At 35.8% G+C, this 13,424-nt stretch overlaps 1 protein-coding gene across 1 annotated transcript in view; it reads right to left on the bottom strand.

Moving 5' to 3' along the window:
* Positions 1-534: 534 nt before the first annotated feature.
* The window catches only part of GRIK1 (glutamate ionotropic receptor kainate type subunit 1), a 104,321-nt gene continuing 91,431 nt past the window's right edge, over positions 535-13,424 (bottom strand). Inside the window, exons 13-15 of the mRNA XM_044670300.1 lie at positions 11,899-12,124; positions 1,767-2,017; positions 535-684 (exon numbers count right to left, since the gene is read on the bottom strand). Of these exons, the coding sequence (XP_044526235.1) occupies positions 535-684; positions 1,767-2,017; positions 11,899-12,124 (627 nt within the window). The remainder of the gene's footprint in view (positions 685-1,766; positions 2,018-11,898; positions 12,125-13,424) is intronic.

The following is a 13,424-nucleotide window of genomic DNA, read 5'->3' as shown; positions in this document are numbered from 1 at the left end:
CATTCCTATACCCTATACTTATATATATTTCTATACTTATAAACACACACACAGCCCTATAGCTATACCAACCCCCCAAAAAGTTCTCAAACTTAAGGAATCTAAGGGATTGGCAGAGAGGATATTTATTAGATGTTTAAAAGAGCAGCATAAATTATATATTTTATTTAATGCTTTTCTAACTCTAAAGTCTGCATCTCCCTTTTGATTGGTAGTATTCCAGGAAATGAGCTTATTTTCATTCACAAAAATAGAAATTATAAAAATATTTTTGCCTTAAGTTCCTCCTAGTGTGAAATGTTGAGAACATAGTAATGTACATATATAGTCATAAAATGCATACATCTACAGCATTGCATCCAATACCTATAAAAGGTGAGTCTCTGCTATTTTATTCTCTGCAGTGGAACTTTTTTTTTTTTGGTGGGATGTAGGAATTATAGTTACAGTTATCTGGAAGAGTTAAATGCTGTTTATATTTTATAAGCCTTGCAAGAAACAGTTTCTATTTGACACACCTTTTTGTTTTACTGACTATACAGTATGTACTGAGGACTGTGTCTGAATCCCTTGTTCCTCTTGAATCAATTTGCCACAGTCTAACTCCATAGTGAAGGTGGTTCCAGATGTGGAATTGGATGGTTGAGTTTGTTTACACTGTAGTCCGTAAAAGAAACCAAAAGCCTTGAATGCAAAAGAAACAGGGAAATTTAACAAAAATAAGTAAGCTAAGAATAAAATAAAAACATAAGCACAATGAAGCTTAAAATTATAGGAAAATGGCTCCAAAGTATAATTATATGCAAATTTTTATTTTTTGAGATAAGTTGAATAAGTCAGGGCACCTCTAGAAAAAATGAAAGGTAACAACAATGCAATATATACTTTCTTTTCATTAAAATTCCTATGGTAATGCTTTTATTTAAATAATATTCACTGTGGCCCTATTATTTCTAATGAAATTTTCATTTTGAAGAGCTGCCAGATTATAGTTTGATATATTATCTATAATATTCAAAATTCAAGAAGGACTTCCACTTAAACTTAACCTTTGATAATTAACTATATTATAGAAATGCAGCCTTTTTAAAAAAAATCAATTGGTCAGCACAATAACTTGTAAAATGTTAACTAAAAATTTTAAAACAATGATATTCTGCTCTGCTCTGTAATTAAGTACCATAAGATAGGATAGAAACCAGGTTAGTACTTTATTTACTAAGAGGATTATATGACTGCATCCTGTTTTGCATTTTAAAAATGACTTGCTATATTTCCTTTACAAAGTATATTTCTTAAAAATATGAATATCAAATTCTAAAAAAATGCCTTAGTACAAACTTTATTTGGATAAATCACTATTTCTACTCAATCTTTCTCCAAGTTCTTATTATCCTTTTCCAGTTTTAAAATTTTATTTCTTCTTAGATCTATGTACCAAAGAGTTATTTGTGATATTAAGGGTACTTGAAATTTCTTTGGTTTTGAGCAAGCACTAATCAAATTTAGGGAACAAGGTTGGTTTTTTTAGTTGATAGATGATATCTATTGGTATATTATATTGGTATATTGATAAATATTGATGATATTTGGAGTTCTAGCTCATTCTGTACAATTAAACAAAAGAAGAGTTGTGTGTTAATTTTCCCTAGCAAGAATTTTTATCATTTTATATTGTCTTTCAATGAAAAAATAACACATTTCTTTGGAAAAAGAGAATTCACACTCAATTGTCAGTTACCCAATCCTAATAATAAAGGACTCACCTGCTCAATATCACTGTTCTTCCTTGATTTGTATATAAACTCTCCAATGGCAACAAATACAGACAGGACAAGTCCAGCAGCCAGCACAATAAAGATGCCACCAATATTTTCTACTCCTAAAGCACTGGCCTCTTTGCTGTCCTCCTCAGGGCAGCCATTTCCACGCCACCACTTTTCTTTCATCATATGCAATTTTCCTTCCTCTTGTAGTTGGAGAATTGCAATTGTAATTTTATCCCTGTAAGGAGAGCCTGGAAAGAAAGGTCACTGGTGATGTAGATTAGTCTTATCTATGGGGAAATGGCATTGTGCTTACCTAAGGTTAGAATAAAACTCCAAAAGATATGAAAAGTTTAATATAGAATTTTAGTCTATGGGTTCCCTCCTAGATACTCCAAACTCTAGAAGTGTTCCAGGTCAAAAGGGACATACGAAATTCCTTTCTACTCCTTAAGAGGAACATCTCCCCTGGGCTTTCCCCTAGGTCTTCAACTAGCATAGATATGTACCTCCCAGTTCCATCCTGATATGCACTGGGTAGAACCTAATCCAATTATCCTTTTTTTTTTTTTTTTTTAAACCCTTACCTTCTGCCTTAGAATCAGTACTATATATTGGTTCCAAGGCAGAAGAGTGGTAAGAGCTAAGCAATGGGGGTTAAGTGACTTGCCCAGGGTCATACAGCTTAGAAGTTTCTGAGACCAGATTTGAACCCAGACCTCCTGTCTCTAGGCCTGGCTCTCAATACACTGAGCCTCCCAGCTGCCAAATATCCTTTGAATTACACAGATCATTCTTTATACCCTCTCCCAACCCAATGAATTATCTCATTCCTGATTCACCCCATCCTTGCCTTATCCTGTAACTCCTGTTGTCAAAGGGGCATAAAAACCCCAGACCCCATAACCTTGAGGAGGCAATGTTTCCACCTGCACCCTGTCTCCCAGCCATTTAACATTACCCCCAAATTAATAAATTTCTCCTTTTATTTTAAAGCTAAGTGGACTCTTGCATTCTTGCAAAGGGCAACCTATCCTTAACCTGGGTTTCACCTCAAAGCTCTTCTGCTACAAAAATAAATGAGTATGCCTTTGGGAATATTCATATAGAAAGAAGTAACCTAGGAGTACTGTGTCATTATTACTGCTTTCTGTTTTAAAATGACTCTTTTTCCGCGTTAAATAGTTTCAGAGGTTGTACCTTTTTTAAGCTCTTGATTTTATCTTAAGTAAGCTCATGAATTTAAGGCTAATTTCCAAAATCAGATGCATCCCCTCCCTCAATTCTGTTTGATATACAAAATTTATATGGGCTTTATCTAACCTCCCAGTCATCACAATGACTTTTGAAGGTTCTTCCATATTTCAGGAATAAGAAAACACAAGAATATTTCTGCAGCATGTATATTCAAAATTCTCATGTAAACTCCCATTCTATGCAAACAAAAGTGTAGCTAGCACTCCAGACTATTTCCAACCGCAAGATCAGCTACATCCCCCTCAGGAAATAGAGGTATTCTTGAGGGGTTGTCATGTTTCCAATGACAGCTCAATTCTTTTCCCCCAAAACCCAAACTGATGTGATTTTCCTCAAAGTTATCCCAGTATATTCATGAAGGGATATTTACTTCAGTCAGTCAATCAAATCATCAAACCAGAAAACATACATTATGCATCTACAAGATCCCAGGTACTGTGATTCAATGTTGGGGATACAAAAAGAGACAAAAGACAATTCTTGCCCTCAAGGAATTTACAATCTCAAAAATAAATACCAAGCAAGCTAATTTCAAGATAATTAGGAAATACTTAATTTAGAGAGGTTGGAGAAGGCTTCCTTTAGATGATAGAAAGTTAGTTGGCACTTAAACAAAGTAAGAGATATGAGCAGTTGCTCCTATTGACTTTGCAGCAAGAGGGAACCATTGCATGATATTGATCAGACCTACACTTCAGGAATATCACTTTAGTGTTTTAATGGAGGATGGATTTGAGTGGGAAGAGAGTTAAGGCTGGCAGACCTACCAGCAAGTTATTATAATAATCAAGGCAGTAAGGTAATGAAGTTCTTCACTGGAGTCATTGTCAGTGTCAGAGAAAAGAAGAGAGCATATCCCAGGCATGTTGAAAATGTGAGGAATCCATGATTACTCCCATGTTATGAGATTGATGTACTGAGGGAAGGTGTTGCTCTTTACAGTCATATGTGAGGTAGGGAGGTAAAGAGGGTGTTGGGAAAAGATAATGAGTTCCATTTTGCACATATTGAGTTTAAGATGTCCAGTGGACATATACTTCTAGATGTCTCAAAGATATGGCAAGAACAAAAGTATAAACTGTCTGAAGTAAATGTCTCTCTCCCCTGTGTCACTCTCATGATGTCATCTCCTGTCACCTAAAGGCCAAATACCACTGAGTAAGTTGAAATAGATGAGCCACTGGAAAAGGGAAGTTAAGAATATTGCAAGACAGCAGAGTAATTTCCCAGGGTCTGCCCACTGGGTGGCCCAGGCAAATTAAGAAACTATGATTGGCTCTTGGGGTGTGATGTGTGAGTGTTAGTGGGTGAAGAAAAGACTATATAAGGTGAGCCAAGAAGGAAGTATAGATCTGTGTTGTGCTTGTGGACGAGCTGACTGGACCCATGGAGGAGTGTAGCAAGGAGGACCATAATGGTGGCCACAGATTAACCAGCTAAGTACCTACTTTTCTGTCTCCTTCTTCCTTCTTTTGATTTTATAAAGCTATTAAGCTACAACCAGCCTCATAATTTTTAATTCTTACAAAACAAATAATATAGTCTCAGGACCATGGGGCACACTCTTTCCATATTTTATTTCAGTCTGGGGAGAGTGAACTTGGACAATGCAATTTCTATAAAGCCCTCTAGTCAGTTTCAAGCCATTCTTGGCTGGCCCTAACCTTTGTCTGTAGAAGTGCCCTTCCTATTTAAAGGAGGATGATATATTTGAGTGAAAGATATTTTTCCTGTGTTTAGTAAAGAGAATAAAAAGAGAAATATTAAGAAGATACTAATAGATTTTGATAATTTTTCTGGTGTGAACTGAATGATTTGAGATTGAGTTTCCAGAAAAATAGAGTCAGCTAATAATAACTCAGTATTTGAAGTCATTTTGTTGGTGACATTGGTCATATTCATAGTGTGTGTATAGATGCACACTTATGTGTATACACATAAATGCAGTATAGATATAAATAGATACAATTGCATTATATGTGTATGTACAAGAAGCAGCTAGGGAACTTAGGGAATAGAGCACTGGAGCTGGAGTCAGCAAGATGAGTTAAAATTTGGCCTTAGACACTTTTCTAGCTGGGTGACCCTGGGCAAGTCACTTAATTCTGATTGCCTAACAGAAGAACTCACTGGACTCACTGGAAAAGTAAATGACAAATTATTTCAGTATCCTTGCCAAGAAAAACCCCATGGATAGCAATGGTCCATGGAGTCATGAAGAGACAGACACAACTGAACAACAACAAACAACAACAAATATATGTGTATTATATATATTTTTTATCTATAGGGCATATGCATATATATTGCATGTATGTATATAGTATGTACGTACTTCACTGTCTTTATGGAGAATTAGCATTTGGGGGATAAAATTGTACAGAATTCCAGGAGAATAAGAATGAGGATGGGAGAAAAACAGCACCTTTTGGGGGAAAAGTAATTTAAATTAATATCACTAAATTAGAAGAATGGATGAGGTGGGGCATACTGGATAAAGTATGTCATGCTTATCTGAGCTAAGAAAGAGGTTGAACAAACCAAGTAGATAAAGAGTAAGGATCATTGTTAAATCAAGGAACTTGGGACTGGGCTGGGAAGAGTAATAGAAGGGAGGGGAAATTGGCAGTAGTGTATATACATATGCACATATAATATATTTTATAAATTACTCTAAGCTGCTTTCATCTTCATCACTGATATATGCCTATATGTCATATATGTATATATAAATGTGCATAAATATGTATATAAAATATATTTCCTAATAAAGCCATTTCCCCCTCTTTTTGGTTAGTTAAATTTGGCAGCTATGTTGTTTTTTTTTTTAATTTGTTGTTTTCATTTGAGGCCTCATTTACCATGCTGGTATTGGGGAATCACTCAACCAGGGAGACTATTGAAGCCCAGCATGTGAATTCATGAATCAGTTACTCCTAAAAGTAAATCATAAGCTGAAGAAAAAATGGTAAGAAGAGCCATGAATGGATGTTCTTGCTTAGGGCTGGGTTTGGTTTGAAAACAAAGTTACTACCTTGAGAGAAGAGAGCTGGAAGATACTTTCCTTGCTAGCAAACAGATGGCACAATGTACCTTGCTCCCTAATATTACTTGCTACCTATCTTCTAAAATAATTTAAGTTCAACCTTTATATTTTTTAAAGTATAGGAAGAAAACTCTTCAAAGATCTTTTGGTAAAAAAATCAAATAAAAATTTAACACTCAATAAAATATTCCAGAATATGGTGTCACAAACACTAATGCCCCAAGAATTTGAGTATTGTGGCAAAAATCATGCAATTCCATGAAATTGTATGTACAACTTTAAAACCTTATAAACATTATTAAAATCTAAAAATGTTTTGTTTTTCATTTTATAAAAATTAAAAAAATATCAAAATATTTGCTATAGTATATGCAAATGCCACCAGAATTTTAACACCTACAACCCTTGTTGTTGTTAAGATGACCAGCCAACTCATACTTTAAAACCTCCACGTGTGTATTTGAATGTGTGCTGTTTAAAACCACCACCATCTATTAATTACTGCTGCCTTTATATTGCTTCCATCTGGAAATGGAAGGTTAAGAGGGTGGTAAGGAAAGGGTGAATAACCACAAAATGATGTAAAGGATGACTGTCTCTCCTGTCTACTACAGGCATTCATTTCTCTTTAGATAAGCCCTCTTTCTAAACCTCCTCAGTTTCACATAATATTATGTGAGTGTTAGAATGGCTAGAATTTAAAAATCCTTTTTTAGAAGTTCTAGATTTTCACTGCACTCTCCCTATATAATATTCTCTCACTTTACTAGCACGTAGAGACCCATATACATGTACATATATGTATACACACATATATGTATATGTGCATATATACACATGTATGACATATATAGGTTAAAAAACCTAAACATAAAAATACATCTCCTTTGTATTAATGGAGGTTCAAGTGGCAAGAATTTTTTAAAAAATGTTCTACAGTTGAGCAAACCCCATTGCTTTACAGACTACAACAGTATGTTTTTTTTTTTTTTTAAACCCTTAACTTCTGTGTATTGGCTCCTAGGTAGAAGAGTGGTAAGGGTGGGCAATGGGGATCAAGTGACTTACCCAGGGTCACACAGCTGAGAAGTGTCTGAGGCTGGATTTGAAACTAGGACCTCCTGTCTCTAGGCCTGACACTCAATCCACTGAGCTACCCAGCTTCCCCCTACAACAGTATCTTTTGCCTAAGGCATTTCCCTCTAACCTAGGGAAAGACGAAAGTATCCATAAAGTAAGAGCCACAAGATTACTTTCCTCCCTATACAAGCAGTACTCTTTCCCCTGCTAATCCTTACTTTAAGAAAAATTGCAATCTTATGTGAATTTATCACTTTATTCCTCAAAAGGACCCAAAGGAAATAATTCCTCCTCCTACCCACCTTACTTTTCTACCCTCACCTCAAACACTTATTCTTTTGTTTTGTTTTTTTGCAAGCCACCTGATTCAATCTAAATATTGGTTATATTTCCCAACTCTTCTCCCCACCAATGAATTATTTCTCAATTTTCACAAAGCATCAATAATGGGAAAAGAAGAAGATTAAAAATTTAATTCCACCCCCATCATTATTTCTTCCAAAAAAAGCAAGGAATAACCTTTGGAAACAAGGAATGTGCCCTCTGATTTGTTTCTAGGAAGGAAAATTGGAAGAGAGAATTGATATGGATTTGAGAACAACCCATATGGGATGAAAGGTATCTGGAACTCTAGACCACTTAGTTTTTATACTGGAATGATTAATGACCTGTCTCATTAAGGATACATGAAGATTTGAAAAGAATGTTTACAAAAGGTCAAATTAAGCCCAATTTCTCCTTTTCAGTCATCCTAGGAATGCAAATGTTTTGCTGGTGGCCATGCCAAGGCAGAGCTTTTTGATGGTAAATATTTCCATGTACAACTACTAGAAATGGATAATTATTCAGGGACAATCCAAAAGAGTGCCCAACTGTTTGAATAATTTATTCCCATGCTAAGCCACAATTTCTGGGAAGACATTTTTCATTAATGATTTAAAAGTGTGCTTTAAGTTGATCTTTTCAAGCTTACAATTATAGTTGAAAATCACACTGAAAATAGTTTATTGAGTCCTAGTGCTACGTAATTTTAACTAGGTTCTAAAACAAAACAAAACCAAGTAATACTTTTAACTTCCCTAATCAGTTTGCTATCCCATGCTCCATAGTAGCTTTCCATACCTTTTTAAATCCTCATCAAGTCTCCCATGGTTCCCCTTTCCCCATTCTCTCAGCAGAGAACTTATCTCTCACATTTCACTGAAAAATTGAAGGCATTCACAGAGAACTCATCTTACATTACTCAGAATCCGGAGAAGCTTTCTACATGAACAAATGATGACATTCCATTCTGTCTTTTTGGAAAGATTGCCCCACTATTATTTCTACTCTCTCATTTATCTTCAATTTCTCTTTGTCTATAGGCTATTTCCCTTCTTCATACAAATATCCATGTCTACCATTCTCAAAAATCTCTCACTTGATCCATCCATATGTGTTAGCTAACATTCCATTCTCTCTTCTTTTTCATGGTTAATTTCCTTGTCAAGCTCATTTCTCTCTTCTCACTTTCTTGGCTGACTGGCTTTCAACCTCACCAAATAAAATTGCTCTCTCAAAAAGTATTAAAGATCTTTTAATTGCCTTATCTAATGACCTTTTCTCAACTCTCATCCTTCTTGACCTTTCTGTAGCATTTGATACTGTTAATCATCCTCTTCTCCTTGATAATCTCTTTTCTCTAGGGCAGTGATTCCCAAAGTAGGTGCTACTGCCCTCTTGTGGGTGCTGCAGTAATCCAGGGAGCAGTGATGGCTACAGGTGCATTTATCTTTCCTATTAATTGCTATTAAAATTTAAAAAAATAATTTCCAGGGGGGCTAAGTAATATTTTTTCTGGAAAGGGGGCGGTAGGCCAAAAAAGTTTGGGAACCACTGCTCTAGGGTTTGTGACTACTCTCTCCTGATTTTCTTCCTATTATTTGATTGCTCTTCAGTTTTTTTAGATAAATCTTTACTCATGTAACACCACTAACTGTGAGGGTTCCCCAAGCCTCTTTCCTAGGTTATTCCCTTTCACTTGGTGAATGTATCAGCCCCTACGGCAGTGATGGTGAACCTTTTAGAGATGGAGTGTTGGGCCCCAATCCCCTGCCCCATAATATTACCTTCCCCTGATATCCCCTTACCCCAAACAGAAGAGGGAGGAAGTGTTCCCAGTGGGCTGCTGGGCAGAGGGGAGGTGAAGTGAGGAATGTCCTCAGGTGTGTGTGTAAAGGGAGGGGAACAGCTCCATCCTGAGTCCCTCTGGCTTTCTAGTAACAAACTCCAGTGGATGACTGCAGTGGATGATAAAGAAGGCTCTGTGTGCCCCTTTTGGCATGTGTGCCATAGGTTCGCCATCATGGCCCCGTGGTTTCAATTGTCATCTCCATGCTGATGACTCTTAGCTCTACTGATTCAGCCTTAACCTTTTCCCTTACTTTAGATCTCCAATTGTCTATTAGACGTATCAAATTGAATGTTTTGTAGACATCTTAAACTCAGCTTGTCCAAAACTGAATTATTCACCCATCGATCTCTATCCTTCCCCTCTTCCTAACTTCCCCATTACTGTCAATATTGTCATCCTCTCAAACAAGTTCACAGTGTAGGTCTCATTCTTGATTCTTCACTCTCTTTTGCCCCGATATCCAATCAATTATCAAGTCCTTTCATTTCTACCTTTACAACATCTTTCTTATATCCTTCTCTCTTATGACACTATAAACATACTGGTTCAGGGACACCTTCCAAGCTAAGGAGAAAATATTACAAGAAACCAGAAAGAGATAATTCAGATATCAAGGAGCACCAATCAGGATTACACAGGATCTGGCAGCCTCCACACTAGAGTACCACAAGGCTTGGAATATGATATTCAGAAAGGCAAGAGAATTGGATCTACAGCCAAGGATAACCTGCCCATCAAAACTGATTATATACTTCCAGTGGAAAGTATGAGCATTCAACAAAATAGATTTCCAAGTATTTGTAAAGAAAAGACCAGAACTAAGTGGAAAGTTTGATATCCAAACACAAAAATCAAGAGAAATATGAAAATAAGAATGAGAGGGGAAAGAAAATTTTTTTTATAATTTTCTCCTTTAAGGGCTTCAATAAGGTCAAATTGTTTACATTCCTAGGTGGAAAAATGTTATTTGTAACTCTGAATTTGCCTGGAAAATGCATTATGTGGATTCTTTCTAGTTTACCATATTTGTTGGTCTTCTTTCAGTATTTAGATTCTATGCCATTTGGTGAATATATATTACGTCAATTTTAATTTAAGCATAATGGAGTTTCCCTGTTTATCTCTTTTAATTAAATCTGTATTTATTGTTGCCTTGTCTGATATCATATTTGATACCTTTGTTTTTTTTAGTTCAGTGGAAGCAGAACAGATTTTGATTCATTCTTTGTTATAATTCTGTGTGAATGTATCTACTTCAAATGTTTCTTGTAAACAACATTTTATTGGTTCTGCTTTGTTATTAGTTTCATCTTCCATTTTATGGGTGAGTTCATCTCAATCACATTTACTAGTATTACTGCTCATTGTGTACTTCCCTTCATCATATCCTTTTATACTTTCTTTTCACTTTTTCCTCAGCTACTTCTTTACAAAGAATAAAGAATTGAGAGAGAAATTAACATTACTGATATATGGATCTCATTTAAGCTCTGTGGAGCCTCATCCCAGCTTCCATATTCACAGATAAATCTCCCTCTCAGATTCCTATAGGGTATCCCCTGAGGTGTTGGTGATAATCCTCATCAATTCCAAAACTGGAGTTCCCACTCATGAGCTTTCTCCCAAGATTATTATGTGAGAATCATTTAACCATCCAGATAAGAATTTTTAAAGGAAGGACTTAATAAGGTCGCATAATAAGCAGAACTTTCCCTCTTCCACTTGAAGTCCCATTCAGTATAATGTATTTCTACATTCTCTCTCTCTTTCTCTGTCTCTGTCTCTGTCCCTGTTTCTGTCTCTCTCTCTCTCTCTCTCTCTCTCTCTCTGTCTCTCATTGTTTGGTATATTTTGAATTAACTCCTCAGTGAATAACAAATCCACACCCCCAGCATACTTTCTAACTCAGTGACTCCAGTTATCATCATCCCAAACTCCATTTTCAATCCCATACTCCCTGATATTTTATTCCTTTTCCTTTCCTGCCTCCTCCTTTAAATGTCCCACTGTAAAGCTACTCTCCCTCTTTTATTTTCTGCTTTGATAAATGGATTTATTTGCTATTTACTATTTGTGATTATCTTATGTGCATTTAGTGGCAAGGGAATCAAGCCTTTAGATCCAAAATTTACGCCTTAACTCTTTAAGGACATATTTAGATGAAAATAGATAGATTTAATTCTACTTCAGGACTGCTTTTCTGAGGAATGATGCTTAGAGAACTTAGTAGCTACATTCTTCTGTTCCCCTGTTCTCCTCCAGGCAATTGTTAAAGTGTTCCTTGAAGAAAGGTAAGTGAAATTTCTGAGTTACTTATCAAAACTTGCCAAGGAGCCATTTTTAGACAAACCCATGTGTACATACACAAAACCGACAGGAGCAACATATGCAACTATACAAGAAACACTGGTCAATGCCTCCGTTAAATATATAAGGTACATAGAAGAATAACACATAGTAATATATTGACTTGTGAAATAAACAAGGGCAAAGAAAACTTACTCCTGGCTTACTTCTATCTTCCTAGCCAGAGTAATGGCATTCAGTGCCACTATCATGTACCTTTACCATCTTACCAATAGGAGTTCCTACTCCATAACCTTTGGAATCAATGAGTCCTCCAATCTGAGTAAGGTTGCAGTTTCTCTGAGTCACATACTCAATGCTAGTGGACTCCATCAGTAGAGCATAGTCAGTGGTGAGCACACGTTGGATACCTTCATCATTGTTTTTTACCAAGGCTGTCTGTTGCCGGCTGCTCATGAAAGCCCACATCTTTTCATACGTGGATATCTTTGATTTCTGAAAGGAGAGAAATAATGCAGCAATAGAAAGATCATAGAGAATATATTTTATACTTCAAGTGTATTTGTTCAAATAATACATAGTAGTCTTATCATTTGCAGATGGTTATCTTAGATAAAAAGTAATGGTTTTCAAACAGAGAAGTTGAAATAGATATTAGAAAAAGAGATGAAGTTTATTTTTTCCTGAATTATTTGCAAATTTCCTCAATCTTCATTTTTTCTTTTACTTTGGTTAGACAGAGCAATCAAAAAGTATATTCCTAATTGAAAGTGAGATACCCTGACTTTGTGGAACAGCTTACTCACTGGTTCTTGGCCAACAATTGAATGATACCTAACAAGTACTGGCAAAAACATGGCTTAGAATTTAATCAAAAGGGTTTGTAAATGGAAAAGAAAATGGCAAGGCTAAGCTGTTATTATGTAACCACCAAGCTATAAATTCTGAATAGTTGGTAAGAAAAACAGTAATAGCAAGATGCTTTGAAATTCCATGAACTTACCATTATGGTAAGTTCTTTATCTCTATCTTCCTTCAGTAGGTATTTGGAGTATAATTTGTGGTGCATCTAAATTGTGGGGAATCGCTAATAGCCTGTACCTTTTTTCTTGGTACCTTAAGATTAACTTTGTATCTTAAAAAGGGAGAATTTTGATATTAAGTTTGGAATATCCCACTCTCTGATTGAATTAAGTAATTCATTCCACCTTCTGACTGAATTAAGAACAAAGCCTATTGCTTATCTGTCAATAAACTACTTTAGACAGCAGGAATCTATTCTAAAGATGATTCCTGACTTCTCTCCAGAAGACCCTGGTCTCTCAAGACTCCCTGTAGTCCAGAAGACTCTCCCCTTGCCTGGAATGTGGTTGGAGTCCTCCAATATGAGGTGCTTTGGAAAGAGATGTCACTAAGAGCATAAATTTGTGTTGTGAGAGGAAGGAAAGACTTTTTTTCCTGGGAATCCAGAGGGAGAAGGTGTACATAGGCCTAGCTTGAAGCTCTTGGAGGAAGCTTATTAATGGGTTTTTTGTTTGTTTGTTTGTTTTGTTTTGAAGATACAGGCCTTTACTGGCATGGCTGGGGGAGCTATAAGGACAGGCTGAACTACATGTATCTAGAGGCCTTTTCTTTCTCTGGCCCACTTTTTATTATTTAATAAATATTTCTAAATTGAAATACAACCTCCAGAGATTTAGTTTTTAACAAAGTGATAATGTTCTGCTGGTGAAACTGAACTTTTTGATGAAATAACACTGTAGATTTGGGAAGAATTATATCTAAAAGGAACAAC

This window comes from Gracilinanus agilis, chromosome 3, assembly GCF_016433145.1.
Source record: "Gracilinanus agilis isolate LMUSP501 chromosome 3, AgileGrace, whole genome shotgun sequence".
NCBI lineage: Eukaryota > Metazoa > Chordata > Mammalia > Didelphimorphia > Didelphidae > Gracilinanus > Gracilinanus agilis.
The sequence above is the reverse complement of the archived record's forward strand: the minus strand, read 5'-3'. Positions and strand labels throughout refer to the sequence as shown.